The sequence below is a fragment of the Sebastes fasciatus genome, chromosome 4, assembly GCF_043250625.1.
Source record: "Sebastes fasciatus isolate fSebFas1 chromosome 4, fSebFas1.pri, whole genome shotgun sequence".
Taxonomy (NCBI): domain Eukaryota; kingdom Metazoa; phylum Chordata; class Actinopteri; order Perciformes; family Sebastidae; genus Sebastes; species Sebastes fasciatus.
Window position 1 is genome coordinate 28,046,130 of NC_133798.1, and position 19,441 is coordinate 28,065,570.

General features: G+C 42.6%; 1 protein-coding gene across 8 annotated transcripts in view; it reads right to left on the reverse strand.

Annotated features, from left to right (window-relative positions):
• Positions 1–2,641: 2,641 nt before the first annotated feature.
• phf21ab (PHD finger protein 21Ab) overlaps positions 2,642–19,441 on the reverse strand; it is a 44,331-nt gene continuing 27,531 nt past the window's right edge. For 2 of the 8 annotated variants that reach the window (XM_074633391.1, XM_074633393.1), the window contains 9 exons: positions 19,203–19,313; positions 19,056–19,107; positions 18,901–18,980; positions 17,499–17,559; positions 12,639–12,745; positions 12,103–12,258; positions 11,697–11,772; positions 10,484–10,587; positions 2,642–9,598 (listed from right to left, as the gene is read on the reverse strand). In XM_074633391.1, coding sequence (XP_074489492.1) covers positions 8,813–9,598; positions 10,484–10,587; positions 11,697–11,772; positions 12,103–12,258; positions 12,639–12,745; positions 17,499–17,559; positions 18,901–18,980; positions 19,056–19,107; positions 19,203–19,313 — 1,533 coding nt within the window. In that variant the 3' untranslated portion in view covers positions 2,642–8,812. Of the gene's footprint in view, positions 9,599–10,483; positions 10,588–11,696; positions 11,773–12,102; positions 12,259–12,638; positions 12,746–12,844; positions 12,868–17,498; positions 17,560–18,900; positions 18,981–19,055; positions 19,108–19,202; positions 19,317–19,441 lie in introns of all 8 variants that reach the window. The other 6 variants (XM_074633390.1, XM_074633392.1, XR_012593643.1 and 3 more) reach the window with 5 other exon arrangements.

Consider the following 19,441-nt stretch of genomic DNA (forward strand, 5'->3'; position numbering starts at 1 on the left):
CCAGACCACCTCTGAATGTGGTCTGAGGGATCTGATCTCAATGCGTCTTTAGTGCGTTCACACCTGTACTTAGAGCTGTCCTCTTGTGATCACTGAGGACGCATGTTAATACCAGGTCTGAACGGGGCCTCTATGGTCCAGGTCTGAACAGGGTCTATGGTCCAGGTCTGAACGGGGCCTACGGTCCAGGTCTGAACAGGGTCTATGGTCCAGGTCTGAACAGGTTCTATGGTCCAGGTCTGAACGGGGCCTACGGTCCAGGTCTGAACAGGGTCTATGGTCCAGGTCTGAACAGGTTCTATGGTCCAGGTCTAGAACAGGGTCTATGGTCCAGGTCTGAACGGGGCCTTTGGAACCAGGTCTGAACAGGGTCTATGGTCCAGGTCTAGAACAGGGTCTATGGTCCAGGTCTGAACGGGGCCTATGGTCCAGGTCTGAACGGGGCCTACGGTCCAGGTCTGAACAGGGTCTATGGTCCAGGTCTGAACAGGTTCTATGGTCCAGGTCTGAACGGGGCCTTTGGAACCAGGTCTGAACAGGGTCTATGGTCCAGGTCTAGAACAGGGTCTATGGTCCAGGTCTGAACGGGGCCTCTATGGTCCAGGTCAGAACAGGGCCTACGGTCCAGGTCTGAACGGGGCCTATGGTCCAGGTTTGAACAGGGCCTACGGTCCAGGTTTGAACAGGGCCTACGGTCCAGGTCTGAACAGGGCCTATATGGTCCAGGTCTGAACGGGGCCTATGGTCCAGGTCTGAACAGGGCCTACGGTCCAGGTCCAGGTCTGAACAGGGCCTATGGTCCAGGTCTGAACAGGGCCTACGGTCCAGGTCTGAACAGGATCTATGGTCCAGGTCTGAACAGGGCCTATATGGTCCAGGTCTGAACGGGTCCTATGGTCCAGGTCTGAACAGGGCCTACGGTCCAGGTCCAGGTCTGAACAGGGCCTATGGTCCAGGTCTGAACAGGGCCTACGGTCCAGGTCTGAACAGGATCTATGGTCCAGGTCTGAACGGGGCCTATATGGTCCAGGTCTGAACGGGGTCTATGGTCCAGGTCTGAGGACATTTACATGCCAATACACACTCATAGCTCCGCCCCTAAACTTTAGCCCCGCCTCTTCCATAACTCAGGACCCGTTAGTCGTAGACGGACTCGTCATCATTGCAGTCAGCAGAGTTCCTGTTTCTTTGTGCCTGGCTGCATGGATTATGGGTTTATTTAGTAACATGATGGTGGTGGGAGGGGCTACTCTTTGGTTTACCATTATTGATTACTGATTATATCTTTAATGTGAAGTTTCTGTGTATTTGAACAGCAGGTTCAAACATTGATTTGTTTATTGATGTAAAGTGTTAAAGAGATTTTATTTCACATCATCTGTTCACTGTAATTCATCATTAGAAATGAGATTAAAGCTTCAACAGGAAAATTAAAGTGTCTCATGAAGCACTGTGTGTCACGTTGTTTTAGTCATAAATCAGAATTAAACACGAACGAATCTGGTACTCAGCCAAATATACTTTTCTGTAAACTTTTCAGTATAAACCAGGTATACTTGAATTTTTCTGTATTCTTGCCAAGTAAACTTAAACTTTTATGTTTACTTGTCAGTATAAGCCTAGTATACTTGAATTTTTCTGTATACTTGCCAAGCACACTTTGACTTTTATGTATACTTTTCAGTATAAGCCAAGTATACTTGAATTTTTCTGTATACTTGCCAAGCACACTTTGACTTTTATGTATACTTTTCAGTATAAGCCAAGTATACTTGAATTTTTCTGTATACTTGCCAAGCACACTGAGACTTTTATGTATACTTGTCAGTATAAGCCAAGTATACTTGAATTTGTCTATGTATTTGCCAAGCACACACTTCTCTGTTTATTTGTCAGTATAAGCCAAGCACACTTAGACTTTTATGTATACTTGTCAGTATAAGCCAAGTATACTTAAAGGTTCCATATCATGCTCATTTTCAGGTTCATATTTGTATTTTGTGTTTCTACTAAAACATGTTTACATGCTGTAATGTTAAAAAAAAAATTATTTTCCTTATTCTGTTTGCTTGAATATACCTGTATTTTCCATCTGTCTGAAATGCTCCGTTTTAGTGCATTTCAACGGAATTGCGTTGCTAGGCAACAGTTTGGGTCCATGTTTACTTCCTGTCAGCTGATGTCATTAACATACACTGCAAACAGGAATAAACTGGGTCACATTTAGAATGTTTAGGTTTTAAACCGTGTAATGGTCTAAATATTGTATATTTGTGACATCACAAATGGGACAGAAATCCTAACAGCTTGTTTCAAACGCACAATTTCTGAATACGGGCTGTGTGTATTTCTCTGTATATTGAGCGCTTCGATACTTTCACAGTATTTATAAAGCACTTAAACCTGCTTTATAATATAAAAGACATGAAAATCTTACTTTTTACAATATGGGTCCTTTAAGTATAATTTTGTTAAGTATATCTCTAATAAGTACATAAAAAGTAAACTGAAAGTATATGAATATAGTAAAAATACTAATAGCACACTTGAACAAACTTCTTGTTTGTAAGGGTGAATCCCTTTACGTCTGATTATCAGGTGAACTTTAGTCAGATTTAAAACAGTTACAAAATCGACACGCTGCTTTTCACAATTTATTAACAAAATGATAAAATAAATAAATACAAATTGATCAAATGCTCCTAATATCAACTCCTCCCCATGTTCCCTACAGTATTTCCTAAACACTGCATACAAAGAATTCATCACAGAAGAGGCTCAATACAGAGGTAAGAATCCCACCAGACCAGTCACAATGTCAGGCCAACAGAAGACACATCTGGAACAGAAGTCAAAAAAATAAACACATTCCTTTCCAAAATCATTATGAAAAAATACAAACAATTATACAAATATTCAGATTGTGTAATTACCAATTTACACATTATTCAGCACACCAGGTGAACTTTTTCTTTATTCATATCGCTACAATGCATCTCACCAAATGGAAGATTAAAAAAAGACTTCTTTTATTTTTCATTTATTTTTTTTTTGCACTCAACACGCCCCCGATGGAATTAGCTGTGGATGAGGTAAGAAGCTTCAGGTGTACGGTTGGATCCGGACAGGATGGATGTGAGCGGTAACAACGGGTTGATGATGTCATGTATCGACAGAATACTAGAAGGCCACAATCATGACTTGATCGCTTTAAAACTAAAAAGACTAGAGTCGGAGTGAGCGACTTTACAGGATGCTTCCAGAAGAATCGGCCACAGAAGGAACTGGACATGTCTGAATTAATGCATATAAGACGTCCTCACATACTGACTGAAGAGCTCTCAGCTGCCCACTAATGGTCTTCTTCCAGCTCGGTGAACGCACACGATGCTGACGCAGAAATTAACTTCTAATGATATGCTTCGACTACGTAAAAGGCTTCCAAACAGAAATGCACATTTGCAGTGTTCTTTGGATAAATTCACTTTTAGACTAAATAGAAAGCGAGGACTCGGCCTCAGCCCTGCTGGGATCCCAACATTCAGCATGGTGCATTAGCCAAATCAAAACCGACACTAAAACATGATGTCAGGAAGAAATGTTCACGCTGGATGACCACCGCACCGCTAAACTGCACACGTTTGAATGTTCAAAGAAAAAAAGGTGACTTGAGTTTCACATAAAAACTTAAAAAACAAAACAAATGCATATTAAAAAGATTTGACAAATCTTGTATAAAAATTTGCATAAGAAGGCATGCGCTCCACCAGACTGAGTGGACAGATGTTGCTAATCGGGTAAGCTAAGTCTGCCCGTCGGGGTGCAGGTTAGTTTGTTCACACACAGGCTGCGGCTCACATGACCTGATTTAGCAAACTCATCCCTCCCAAACACAAGAAGAAGAAGAAGAACCACGGCACAGAGGGAACGATGGACGAGTCACAGGACAACGAGTCCGGACCAACACGCCTCCAGGAACCAGATTGATGAATGCGATTGACGGATTTTACACTCTGATAATAATAATAATAATAATAATAATACTGGTCAAACCAAAAGTGCATCACAAAACGACTGGTTGTCACACCGAGCAAAGATCTCATCATCAACAATCCCTCTTTATTAAAAACGACCTCTGACCTTCGCCAGCATCTGCAGCGATCTTTTTTTCTTCTTCTCAATGTAAATCACGTAAAAATGAAAATAAAACACATTTAAGGCAACTCCTATAATAAACAACAACAAAACACTATCTGGTCAATCTAAACGGCATAATCTGAAATGTAGTTTCCACTTGCATCGACTACTGGCAGCCTGAGGTGAAGGGACCGGGTCCGGGTCTCGGTGGGATGGGACAGACCAGGGGAGGGCGGGTCGGGTCGGGTGGGAGGGTTATCTGGAGGGTTAGTAAGGTTCTACAAGTCACAGTGCAAGTCAAGAGACAAATATTATCTGCTGTTTGAAGAAAGGCACTCGAGGTACCTACTGTACAGAGGGAGAGGTCCAGTTGGGCTGGAACACGAGTTCAGGCTCGTTCTGAGTGACGAGACGATGACTGATCTGCTCTATCCATGAGTGAACAACAGGTTGAAAGAAGAAGAACATCCACCCGAGTACGCCGACAAACAACAAAACACACAATGAACGGGATTCATGAGGAACTTGGGGACATTTTCTGTTAGAGCTGCATCCCTGGCCGGTCTTTTCCTTCCATGTTCTGAACTCTTCATCACAGACTAATGACATTTACCAGACAACACTGTGGCCAAACATAAAGATGTTAGAGATTTTCTCTCGTTACTTCTCCTGGGATCTTCTGAATGAAGGCAGTTTGTACAGCTGATGTCAGAAAATAAGGTGTCAGATATGATTCAGTTACATATGATATGAAAAAGACAAAGAAAAAGACACCTGCAACCGCTTATGTCAGTCGCCCAACAACATATTCACCTCCACAACACGTCACTGTTGGTCTGTGCAGAAATGCATCGATAAAAAAAATAAAAAAATCCTTGTTTCATGAGGCGCATCGCTATTATCACCTCTACAGCCATGCTAGCAGCTCTGCTCATCTCAGCTACATGCTAACATTAGCATGCTAACACGCTCACAATGACAAAGCTAACGTGCTAACGTTTAGCAGGTTTAATGTTCACCATATTTAGCACGTTAGCATGCCAACGTTAGCTAATTAGCAGTAAACACAGCTGAGGCTGATGAATGTCTTTCGTTCTACAGGTATTTGGTCATAAACTGAAGTATTGGACACATTAACATGTAGACCTAATGGTGGCGCTAGAGGAAACGTCAGAGGATCACCAGAATAAATAGGATTCATGGATATCTGAACCAAACTGTGTGGCAACCAGGCGACATATCCTCATTCAACGGTTCGTATTGATACGTTTTTTTCATTTTCCATGTTAACTTCCTCTCGTTACATGCGTACAATCTTTTATAGATAAACTTCCGTCTTCACGGGAAACTACTTGGTTAGGTTTAGGCAACAAAACTACTTAGTTAGGTTTAGGAAAAATTATGGTTTGGGTTTAAATAACACCAGAAGTGCTGTAACTCAAGTACGGAAGTTACGTGACAAATAAATCAACGTTGACTTCTGGTTTCACACGGGGCACCAACAACGGTCTCCAGGTGAAAGTCTGGTGTTTTTAGACCCACCCATCCACCCCGACCTCCTCCCTACACGGCGTCTGTTGCTCTCTATACGTCCTGGTACACAATTACGTGGATTACATACAAATTGATTTTGTGGGATATACACGAATTATAGTGTATTACTTTTCGTAGGTATAGCTACTAACGGTGGATGAGAACTGCCGGATATCTGTTCTATATTTAATGAAAATCCATCCAATAGTTGTTGAGATATTTCACTAAAAACCAAAAATGTGAACCTCATGGTGACGCTGGATAAAAAGTTAGGGGGATCACCAGTCAGTAGGGTTCATCCTCTGGAGAACCATGAACATTTCTACAAAATTTTATTGAAAATCCTCCAATACTTGTTGAGATATTTCACAAAAAAAACTAAAATATGAACCTCATGGTGACGCTGGATAAAAAGTGAGGGGGATCACCAGAGTCAGTAGGGTTCATCCTCTAGAGAACCATGAACACGTCTCCAAAAAGTCATTGAAAATCATCCAATACATGTAGAGATATTTCAGTCTGGACCGGAGTGGTGGACCGACTGATACACAGATGCTGCTAGCATGGCTAAAAATACGTAAATAACAGATCACAGAAAATAAAAGTATGTTGACACAACCTTCTACAGCTGAACCTTCAGGGCTACTCGGGTGAATAAGTTTTGGACGACTAAAATTTAAGCAAAAGCGCTCCAACATTGCAAAAGAAACAAAGAAAAAAAGCCCAACCAGAGGCACCGTTAATGAACAGACCTTTCAGAGTTTGTTAATGCCCCGAACCCAACAAGAAGCCAGAAGTCATGATCAGTTCACCAGACAAAGACAGACCCCAACTGACAGCCACCAAGCCAACAAATAACAGCATCACATCTCAGCCCAGACATGCTCCAGAAAGAAAAGAGATGCACCGGTCTAACTGCCCAACAACTCCTCCTCGACCGGAGCCTTAACGTCAGACAGAGGTTTGTGTTTCCTCCTAGAAAAATATTGGCAATGTGGGGATAAGTCACATCACAACAAAGAGATGCATACTCTGTTTAATTCCATATTAACATACAAAAAGCTCTTCAGCACTTCTTTGTAATGCAGCAAGCTTGTGCTTTAATCTCAGGATTTGTGGTATTGTCCTTTGAGATCCATCTGAAGGAGCAGGTTCATACAACAAATCCCTCCATTTCAAGGACAAAAAAGTTCCTCACGTTATTGTTTAATAAGCTCTCCTGTCTCAATCTGGGGACTTCCACTTTCTGAAATGGTAGCATCTATATCTTACAACGCCAATGATTTGATCTTTCAATACAGTAAGTGGACGTGTCCCTGCTGAATTTGGATACAACATCATTTTGGCAGTTCAGGATTCAACAGAAATGTACATAATGCAAAGATCACCACTTCAAAAAGAGGATTCCTTTTTGTGTTGATAATGCCAGTACAGCAGGTTCAGGAACAGAAAGCACTTATTCTGAAGACTAGGAAGACCTGAATATCTTTTCCTATAAAAAGAAACACAGCCCAGATATAGTTTGTGTGTGTTGACATTGCAATATTGCAATTTCACATTTAGTGCTCACAGTTGACACACTTGACTCACGAATGAAAACTCAATCACTACACTTGACCGACACCACTGAAAACATCTGTTAGGCTACAGCGCCTGTTCCACCTCGTCCTCCATACCTGCTGAACATGACGCTCAGCGTCTTTTCTGCCTGAGCTCAGGGATACAGGTGGGGGAGAGATGGGGGGATTGGCGGGGGGGTTAACTGGGAATACGTTTGGTCGTTGGTCGACTGGGAGAGGGTAGTCTTTAGGTAAGTGGGTGATGGTTGCTGGGGTTCCAGAAGGAGGTCAAATTGGTTGTTTGAGGACTGCGGAAGGTACGTTTGGGTTTTAAGGCCCTGACACACCAAGCCAACGGTCGGCTGTCCGACAGATTGGGGCCGTTGGTGAGCGTCCGTCACACAGTTTGGGCACTGTTGTTGAGCGTCCGGTGAACAGTTTAGCGTCGGCGGTGAGCGTCCGTCAGACAGTTTTGGGCCGTCGGTGAGCATCCATTGGACAGTTTGGGGCCGTCGGTGAGCGTCTGTCTAGTTTTTGCGGTGTGTCCCTCACCGCCGGCTCTAGTCTGCCTGTGTCGGAGGTTTTTCAGCTGATTCAGCAGGTTGATTCAGCGGCGGAGCTCGTCGGTGAGAGAAATCACTCTGATTGGCTGTTCAGCTTAAACCAATCAGTGCAGGAGAAGAGAAACGTTAGTGAGGAAAGCAAGCCAACGGGTGAAGTCAAGAGGACACACACAGAAGGCTCTTCTCATTTTTCATCTTCATAAACAACGACGCAACTGGTGGCCTTCGTCGCCGCTAGTTCTTTGATGTTGGGTTGGTGTGTCTGGACCTTTAGACTTAGTACGAACTAGTTTGTTTGAAGCGTACTGAACCTTTTTGGGGTTTAAGAGGGAGGTCACATTGGATTGTTGGTGGACTGGATAGGAAAGGTTTTTGTTGACTGAAGATGGTTTAAGATGTTGGTTAATGGGGAAGTCAGTTTCAGATTGGGCGGGGTAGGGGTTTGGGATAAGACTTGTTGGTTAAGGTTCAGGAAGAGGAGATCGGGAGGTTGCAGAAGTTAAAGGTTGTTCACATTAAGTTTGTTGGGACGAGGGGATGAACAGGCTCTCTTTTCATACTCCATCACAACACTGCTTCTTAGACCAGTAACCCCTGACAGATGTTTGGTTCCATGTTCTGGGTCTTCTGCGTACCCATGAGAACCCATCTCCCCACCCCACCAGAGAACACAGGGGCCACTAGAACAGGCACACACTGGTGTGATGATGAATTAAATCTCCCTTTGAGCATTCCCACCACTGACGACTATCACTAATTGGCATGATGACACTGGAACGCAAGCCTTCCTGTACCCCAGCTCTGTGTGGGGGGTGTGGGGTGGGGGAGGGGGCAGCCTACGTCTTCCCAGAGCCATGTGACTTGGGCTGTATATCTACCATTGACACAGTCTGACAATACAATGCAAACAAACAACATTTATACAGATTGGCAACTTCAGGACACCGTACGGTGCAAGCAAAAGTCATTTTTTTTAATATACGTATATGTTTGAATTCCCTCAGCTCATGAGACAGAGCATTACTTTTTATTGTCCAAACTGCTGACCAGAGCTGGCAAAGAATTCTGGGAGGGTTCTGAGGTTTTGCTGTTGTTGTTGTTGCTGCCGTCACTGTCGGTGATCTCCTCCTGTTTCTTCTCCACCGCTGTCTCTGGAGGGTTGACGGCAGCCATGTTGTTCTCAGAGTTGGTGGTTGCGTTGGCGGTGCAGGCTCCGGTGGGGTTGTGGTCGGGGAAGGCCGGCTCGGCCGTACCGTTGGTGGTGGCAACAGTCGCAACCGCTGAGGGAGCGGGAATGTCAACCACCGGAGCTGCCTCAGTCTCAGGCTTGGCCACAACCTCCACCTGGACACCAGTCCCTGTGTCGCCCCCACCCCCATCCCCGGCCCCGTCACCAGGCCCTGCCTTACCCCCGGCCCCGACCCCGGGGCTGGTATCTGCTGCTAGGGCTGTGCTGTCTTCTAGGACAGCCTGGCTGTCGGTATCTCCTCCTGCTGCTCCTGCTGTCTGGTTGCACCCCGCTGCTCCGTGCTCCTCTTGTTTGTCGTTTCCATCAGCGTTGCAGCTGGCCGAGGAGCTCCCAGCCTTCACGTTCTCTACAGAGTTGACTTCTGGTGCAGCTTCAGGGCCGACTGCACCTCCAACACCGTCCTGCACTCTGGCGCTGACATCCTTACCCTCTGTCTCTGCCAGAGCTTGGTTGAAATTGAAGGCTTGAATGAGGCGAATCAGGTGTTTGACTTTCTCCAGGGAGAGATGCATGTCTTTCTGACGAGCCAGGATGGTGTTTTTGGTCTCCATGCATTTCTGATGGAAGAACAACAGGATCAGATCGGACACCAGATGTTATTTAGAAAACGACCACCAATAATCTATCTCCTAAAGTTCCTGTGTTTCTAGATTTTGGATTAATCGTTATTAGGGCTGTCACAGTTAAATGTGATAACGTGTTAACGCAAATTTGTTTTAACGCCACAAATGTCTGTAACACATTGATGCAATTTTTTGGTTGTAGCAGCTCAGTTTTAAAGCTAGAGTGAAGATACTGGTATCATATGAAACAAGAAAAACTAAGGAATCCATTGGTACCAACCATGTCATACTAGCTTGTGAACTAGGTTAAATAACGCTCCAAACTTGCTTTAAATTTTGTTGAGGAAAAACTATCATGGCCATTTTCAAAGGGGTCCCTTGGCCTTTGACCTCCAGATATGTGAATGAAAATGGGTTCTATGGGTACCCACGAGTCTCCCCTTTACAGACATGCCCACTTTATGATAATCACATGCAGTTTGGGGAAAGTCATAGTCAAGTCAGCACACTGACAGCTGTTGTTGCCTGTTGGGCAATAAATATATACATACATTTGCATAAAGCAGCATATTTGTCCACTCCCATGTAGATAAGAGTATTAAATACTTGACAAATCTCCCTTTAAGGTACATTTTGAACAGATAAAAAATGTGCCATTACTTCTGATTAAATATTTTAATTGTTTGACAGCCCTAGTACTAATATAACAGGCTGCCAGCAATATTTGTCATTTCAACCAGCAAATGCATTGGTCAGCACCAGCTAAGTATCTGAGATTCAGGAGGTTTGTTAGCCTCTGAACTAAGACTCAGGATATTTAATGAAACTGAAAGCAGCTCCTGTCATTGTGTTAATGAGCCATTTGTTTGTGTTTCTTACCGTTATGGAGTTGCTTAGCTGTTTGACTCGCTGTTCCAGCTGCTCTCGCTCCAGCTTCAGTTCAGAACTCCATTTCATCAGCTTCTGTTTCTCCTCTTCTTTAGCTACAGCAGAGAACAATAAAGTTGTTAGTCTCACTGTTTAACTGCTCACATTCGTCACAGCCAGGGTCTGAAATTGACTTTTTTCACTTCCTGTCACTGTGGTAGGTAATTTTTTTTGTCTGCCACTCAGAAATTTTATCTGCCACTTTTGAAATCTCTGATCTAAATGAAGGAATAACATTTGATGTCATTCAATGTTCAATATTTTTTTACATAAAAAACATTATATACATGGTAAATTACAGTGTTCAAATTACTGGCTTCCAGGGAGCCCTGTTTTTCTGGGAAGGGATGGTACTGTTCACAGTACTGTACTGTACTTTGTTATTGTCATCTATAGTGGTTATTTGCATAAAAACACAATTTAAATGATTATGATTATTCAAATATTTGCTTTGATTAAGAAAAATCATGGTAAACTGTTAGGAAGTTAAACAGGTCATAATTCCCTCCGTAATATCTATTTTATATTGCTGTGAAAAAATCTCCTTCAAACAACTGGATTTGTTCAGGTTTCTCTGCAACAACTTATTGTATATGAGATTACATTTGAACACATCATGATAGCATTGTAATTTACCTTCGCCCAATGATCATTTTACTGAGCAGAGCTTGAACACCTCATAATAATAGCTCAATGGCACCTCCGTTAACGTTAGTAGCTCCGTTATTTAACCAATCAGGACTGTGCTGCCCACCGGCTGCTAACAGCTAACGTTACTAACTCCCCTCCTGCTGATTTCAACACAGATTTGTTGCTCACGGTGTCGCATTATCAGGGACAAAATTGGGTGCACCCATCAGGTTTAGTAGCACCATGCTTTTGAGCGCTTTTTTTTCTCTCCGCCGTCTCCGGTCCCAAACAAACTGAAACATGATACAGCGTGCGTCTGCGTCATTGTGCAGCGTAACTGTTGGAAAGCATCAATAAGAGGAATGGATAGTCACGGAGGCATGAGATGACAAGGAATCAGACAACTAGAAACCCGTTCTTTATTCCCATCACTAGCGTTTTCCCTGTCTGCCAAAGTGGCGGATGGCCTGATGATTTCATTTGTACTAATTTCAGACCCTGGTCCCAGCAGATGTAGAAAGCAACGTGACGTCACCTTCTTTGTAGGCGATGTAGGAATGAACAATAGCCAGAGTACCAGGCCAGGGAATGGCTTCTTCTTTCTTCAGGATCTGCAGAGAGAAGCTGGCAGTTGTCATAGAGGCCGAGACTTAGAAAAGACTTGAGGGAGACACATTTAGCCGCCACCCTGTGGTGAGGCTGAGGAGGGACAAGCAATGAGTGGATGGATGTGAGATGCCAATCTGTACTGACACAATGAATGGGACAGAAGCACAACAAAACAATACTGCATCATGTTTATGCTTACAAAGGATTGAACAGTCCTAAAGGTCAGGACAGAGTTTACAGTCGAGTACAGCTACTGGCTCTGATTGGCCCTTCCCTGGGCCACGGTACCCCCTTCCCCCTGACTCAGGATCAGTCACGGCTGCTGTGGTTACCTGATCTTGACATTTTGGACAGATCCACATGCCTTTAGGAATGGTTTTCAGGGGTGGATCCAGGCAGTCCAGGTGATAAACACGAGAACACGTGTCGCACATGAGCAACTGGCCACTGCGTCTGCACACAGTGCAGAAATCCTCATGGATGTCTCCCTGTGAGGAAGAATTGGACCAATCAGTTTCCCCGCCCAACTGAGCCCCACCGGCCATCCGTGGAGAGGCAGGGGGGGGCACCATGATCGGGTCTGGTTTAGTCTGAATATCTAATGGACATGGTGTGTTATACTGAGCCCACAGGAAAGTTACTGGGAGTTAGCATGTACTCTGAGTAGTAGTTATTGTTAATGGACACTGTTCACTTTGTAAGGCTGAGAGTCAAAATCAATGATGGCTGATGATTATCACATGGAGACAACAGACTAATGAAGTGTTTGTGGAGGTCTTTGGGGTGTAAATGAATGATAGAGCTACTGGGCCGATAAGGACTGTGTGTGACGGGGTTTCTGTCCCCCGTCTCCCCCATCGTTACTTACATCCCCAGAGCTGGGGCTGGGCAGGGGGAGGGGGCGGACGGGGCTGGAGGGGGAGGTCGGGGTGAGGCTGCCCAGCTCCGGGACGCTGCTGTATTTGGGTGGGCGACCTGGGTGAAATGAGACAGACGACAAAGACGGAAAACAAAGAAAAAAAGAAAGATGGAGAGGGGGGGAGAAAAGAAAAACAAACAGTCTGTATGACATACCTTGGAAAGGGAGTCTTCGTTGGCTAGCATGAGACAGGGGAGCGGTAAGGGAGGAAGAGGAGGAAGAGGAGTCAGAAGCACAGACAGCAGTGTTAGTGCTGAAGCCGAGCACTAGTACAACCTACTGCAGCTCTGTGTCAGATGTTAACACGCCTGTCCAGGTCCACGTCTTATTATGGGCTGTCACCAGGGCTGCAGCCGGGATGTACAAACACTGAGGCCAAGTTTAACCCCCCCACCTCCCCGATACAGCGCTGCAGGGATGACGTATTTCTGTAGTCCAACAGGAAGTTAGTGTCGCCCTGGTTCCCTCCACTAACCGGAAGTGATCATCTCCCTGGTTCCCTCCACTAACATCCAATGGGATTGTTCCATTGGGTTTTGGATTATTGCCAAAAAAAAACTTAACGTTTATGATACTGACACGTTTAGTTCAGCAAGATAATCTCCACTAATGAACACCACTTATGATTTTTGAAGTGTGATTGCAATCAGCAGAAGTAAAAAGTTAACTTTAGGCTGTAAACGAACTACACCACGGTCACGTGAGCGCGAGTAAACACAACGAGGCTGTAAAGGAGGACGAGTCGGCGTGATGACATTTAGTAGTCTCATTTAGCCACTTGTTGGCAACCGCCTTTTTTAAGACACATAAAGGCTTCAAAATTCACGAGTGGGATATTTACTGACGTAATTCATATCTTAGAACAAAACTTTAAAATCTCTTCAGCTTGTGTTAACCACAGACCTTATTTCAGACATCTAACTAAAAACCCATTGACCTCCAGACGAGGGAACAGGAAGTGATAAAATGCTAACTAATTTCTGGGTTTTAGGACTCATTCCTTCAGCTCTCTATGAAACCCCCTCTGCCGCTAACCATCTCTCAATCAAATCAATAACAAAAGACGGTCTTGAAGTCATGAGGTAGCGTGGGATCGTTTGAGTGGTCTTCATTTTTAAACAACCACCATTGCTGATGAAAATCTATCTAACGTGACTCACACTTCTTCCTAACATACAGCGAGCGAGCGAGTGAACTCTGGCGAATGGAGTGCAGAAAATTGTCCAGATATACTACGAGTGATGCCACTCTATTACATGGAAAGCGTGATATTGATTAACTGTCAGCTTTGATTTTTGACCAGTGAAAGTAGGTTGGAGGTGTGCAAAACTTTGCATAAATAGAGCCAGGGTGAGCGTCGCTTTGCCTGTTCGCTGACGCACAGAGCAGGTTAGGACATCTTCGTTGGTGGAAAATTAAACAATCTGATATTCGCTCGCTCGAAGAGGTGTCAGACAGAAATCATGTTCATGGTCGAGGTAGCGGATACATTTTTAAGGGTGGTCCATCTGCAATCTGTTCTGGTGTTTTCAAAAGGAAATCGCCACTCAGCTGTTAGCAGAAAGCAGTGACGTAGGTTAGCACAGTAAGTTAAACAATTGTTGGTTGTATGTATACTCCCGTGTTCTGAGAGGTAAAATTACTGCTTTTTTGAATGGAGTCTGGTGGCTTTGAAGACAGCGATATAACGGCTTCAGTTCAGAGCATTTCGCTAAGAGGCAACTCAACCAAATGGCTTACAGTTTTATTCACATTTATTCACGTCATGTCATTTCGTTGACTTGCTAACTGATAATTAGAGGACTGGACTACCCATACAGCTACTGTAAGCTCTAGTCCTTTATTCATAGAGTCAAAATATAAACTAGCCAGCGTGTTTTTATCTGTGCCGTATACTCCCCTCAGTGTGTTCAGTAGCTGCAGCCCTGTGATGACAACCGTCTACTGTTTGTTTAGTCGACTGACGTGATAAAATCTGACACTGACAGTTAATTTCTAGTCTTTTCTCCTGATAACTGTGAAGTCAGATGGAGGTTGTGTAGAGATAATTTAGTGTTAGATGTTAAGCCTGTAAGAGGAGTCAGTGTTAGTATTTTGAGTTGTGATGTAATAAAAGCTGATTCATGTTAATCATGTTATTACACACATTCACACATGTCACTGAGTGTTTTTGAACTGAAGAGCAGATATCTAAAATATTACTCTAATTCTAATTAAAACCCTCTCAGATACTTTCATTCTACTTATGTTTTAGCAGGTAAATTCACTACACTTCCCAGAATGCCTTTCAACAGACCCCAGAGGAGAGAACAGGTGTGAAGGTTCAGCCGGGTTTATTCTTCTTCATCAAGGTCAGAAACAAACATACTGATTGATTTACTGTGTAGATCAGCTCAGGCTGCAACTAATGATCACTTTCATTACTTTTAGGTTCAACGATTAACCTTTAAAATACTGAAAAATGTCCAAACAACAGTCTAAAACACAAAGATAGTCAATTTACAAAGATATAAGCAGCAAATCATCCTGTAGAAGAAGGTTGGACTTTTGCCTTAAAGTTCCCATGAAACAGTGCCATTTGTTTTTATGTTCATGCCGGAAATTGCCTATTAAAGGGACTGTATGTAGTTTTTACTCGTATACACATGTTTAATTTTTTTTTTTTTATGTGTGAACAGGTTGTAACCTAAAAAATGAGACCTTCCACGACTTTCTAGGTTTCCTCTATCAGCCTGTAGACTGCTTTTAATGTGAAGAACCTGGGCCTATTTTTCTGGGAAAATCCAACGGATGTGACATCATGCACGCTCACAAGTGCCTTTCATTTCAGCTCCGCTTACAGAGCTAGTGGCACATTCACAACAAGAGCGAAGCAAACTTTTCGCGTGGCGCAATTACATCCAAATTCAATGCAAAGAGGCAAATAGACGCAAATTCGAATGGAGCGACGCAAATGACGGACTGACACGACACAAACACACGGAGGTTGGAGGTTGTGTAGAGAATTTACAGCGTTTCACGTTCGCATTGAAATATTTCCAAGAAATTCTCATAACGCTGTGTGGTGAAAGCCTCTCAGCGTTGTGATTGTCCTCCTGTCGTCACTGATGTCCTGACATTGTTGAATCAGAAATGGAGGAAATAAATCTTGTATGTGTCTGTGGTCACCCAGAGCTATGATAGTACATCATATCTGTACTGAGACTGGACCAAACTACAGACTGTCTATGGTAGAAACAACAACGTCGCTGCCGTATTTATGCCTAGATGACTTTATGTTGAGTGTTGATGGAGCAGCTGCATAGCCTGGCACTGATCCATCCAAACTCCATTCAGAAAACAAGCATTTTAAAAGTTGTTTGATTGTCGTCTTGGTAACAGACCTGACAAAGCATGAATTCAGACTTTTTACAAATCAGCATCATTATGTAGTTATTTCAGCATCATTTTGATCCGTTTATTGATATTAAATCACAGCACAATCTGTTTATTTTGGGTTCATACCGCAGTAGCGACCTGTGGCTTGCTATATACAGTCGGTGCAATGACACTGTATGTGAATACAGCTCGCCGCAGGGTGATGTTATAAACCCAGACACGACAACGTTTGGTTTTCTGACATATCTGGGACTTCCACAACATGTACAAAGCAGCAACAGAGGTTATTTCTTCCATGGTTGATGGAGGAAAGAAATGGCATCTATGGAGACAAGCTCCTCCTCCTCTCCGGCGCGTGTAGAGCGAATTAACACAAATGATGCCGGCGGTCCGACTGGCTTTGATTCATGGGAGGGACCTATGTTTGGTGAGCTAACATTACTGCCAAATATTTGAAATATAGAGTGATATTGTGGTTTTAGCTGCTAATGTTGCTAACGTTAATCAACATGATGCCCGTCAGTCACGTTCGTCTCGTGTGTGTCGCCTCACTGTTTTGACGATGCTCGCTCGCGTCTACGTAGTACGAGCGCGAGCAACAAGACGTTGACTGTCGTTGACTTAACGGCCGCAGGTGTCACTGTTAACAAGACATTTCTGATTCTTACAGAGATCTCTTTAATATGAAGCTTTGGCAGTTTTCTTCCAAAGTTACTGTTTTTTAGTTGGTAATTCCCTCTTTGTACTAAAAAGCCCGGAAAGATATCCACATGATCCACCGATTCAAACTGCTGAAGCCTCAGATTAACTTCAGACTGAGTAGATTTTGTCCCCCATTGGGATGTAGCGATACACCCGTATTGACGATAACCTTGATATTTAAAAATGAAATTGAAAAATTAAAGAGCCCTGTTAAGAGACGGATAAAGTGTTTGGATCATAAGGATGGATGTCATGAATCCTCTATATTCTCTGTATTTATAATACTGTATATGTAATCATGTTTACATTCATTCATTCACTCTGTGAGAGCAGAAGCTTTTTCTTTCTATATCGCAGAATACTGAAGAGGAGGAGAGAAAGAGCAGCCCGAGCTGAAATATCACATTTCTGAGGAGGTTCATGTGAAGTGCTGTATAACTCCGGCTTTAAGACATGAAACCTGACTGAAGCGACAGGAAACAGGAAGCAGGAAGCAGGAGGAGGGGAGACTTGTTTTACAGCATGTTATTAGTACTGAGTCAGATTTTAGTCTCTATTCTACCGTTTCTACTGTTTCTACTGTACTGAACTTCAATACAGCTGCACCTACTCTCTTTCCAGTGCTCTGGTTTCTATTGCACTGAGCTGTATCTCGCTCTACTGTGTCTCTAATCTGTCTCTACCAGTAGTTGCTGGTCTCTGACCAGTAGACCAGTATTTCATACGGACCTCTCTTCCTGGTCCCCTGGTGCAGAGGGCTGTTCAGGTAACTCACTGCACTCTTTTTCCTCTGAAACAAAAGTGGAGAAAACAAACATGTTAATGAAATACGAACTCCACAAAGCTCCTACTGGACGCTCCTCCACTGGTCTCAGTTAATATGTTTGACTTGTTTCTGTCTCTTTGCACAAGAAATCAGTATTTCTCAGATGTGTTTTTTAAATCCTTCATCAGATAAAAAACGTTACGTACAGAAACCTTACACACTGAGTCCGATATGTTTAATTATTCAATTCATTGCGAAAATTCACGATATGAGACAAAATTGAATTAATTACGTGGGTGCGATGGGTAGCGCTAGTCCCTAACAGGAATAATGAATGAATGATATTAGCAAGAAGCTATCGTTTAGCTGCCTAGAGCACAATCACTGCTGTCTAATCTTTCTTTTGCGACCATCTGCGATTCCAAGCTGTTCTGCAATCACCTGTCACAATTTATCTTTAAATCACATCTCTGTATTCTTGTATAATGTATAAAGAAAAGAATACATATAAATAAGTTTGGGTAAATAAATAAGGGGTGAAATGCAAAGGGAAAATCATGCATAAATAAAAGAAATAAATGCATAAATACAGGTATACATTTAAAAAATATATATAAAATAATAAAAAAATAAAAATAATAATAATTAAATGAATAAATTAAAATAAATTAAAAAATAAATGAGTAAATAACAATAACTGCAAAATAAAATAAAAGAGTATATAAAAAATAAAAGCAATAAGAAATTAATTAATAATAAACAAATAAATGCAAAAAGAAATGAATAAATAAAAATAAATGCAAAAAAAATACATACATTTAAAAATAAATTTAAAAGAAATGAAAAAGAAATGCAAAAAGAAATAAATACATTTTAAAATGATTAAAAAGAAAAACATAAATAAATAAAAGGGAAAACTAACCAGAAGAGTAAATAAATAAGATAATAAATACAAAGATAAATAAATAAAGAAGCTAATTAAAACAGAAATATCAATTTATGTCACATTTTATCAATTAAATACATTTATTTGTAATATTATTTTTGCTACTTTTAATGACATATTTATTTATTTATCGAATCATTTATTTATTTATTCATTTATTTTTTATTTTGGCAGGTTCCGTCCTCCATGTTTGGACATCAAATTTTCAAAAAAGATCTGGAAAGTCTTTCTGCTCTATTTTTTGGAAAATTGGACAAATCCCCTTGAATGTGTATGATTTTACAATGCTGCCACCTTTTGGTGAAAGAAAGAAGCTGATACTGATACTGAGAACTCGTCTAATTTAACTTTAGGAAGTGGAATTTGTAAAATAGGAACACCACGTGAAGACAGTCTTAACGTATTGTTGGCGTTTGTACCTCAGGTTCAAACACGGCGCCGCTGTACACCGGGTTGGCCGTCGTTCTCCTCTTCCTCTCCTGTCTTTTGCTCTGAATCTCTGAAATCAAAACATCAGAGTTCAGAAAGCGTCACGGCGGCAGCGTCAGGACGTAACGGAGAAACAACCACTCACCTTCCAAGTGGTCGTGTGTTACGAGGCCCAGAGACACCATGAAGGCCAGTTTCTAGAAGAGAGAGAGAGAGAGAAAGAGTTTAATCATCAGAAGCAGTCAGAGACTCGGACGCCATCATGTGTCAGCCATCACGCTGTAGTACACACCTCTGGGTTCTCCTCTCTCTTGGCTCTGGGAGGAGGAGACAACGGAGGAGTGGTGGAGGAGGGGAGGCTGACAACCACCTTCTGTTCTGCTCCACCTCCTGATTTAACAGTCTGCTGAGAGGAGGAGGAGAAGAGGAAGAACACAGCTGTGAGTACAGATGATGGAGCTTATCCTGTCTTTGAGCTGTAACACTTAATGATGTCACCATATCAGATATTTAGTAGTCAATACCAATACC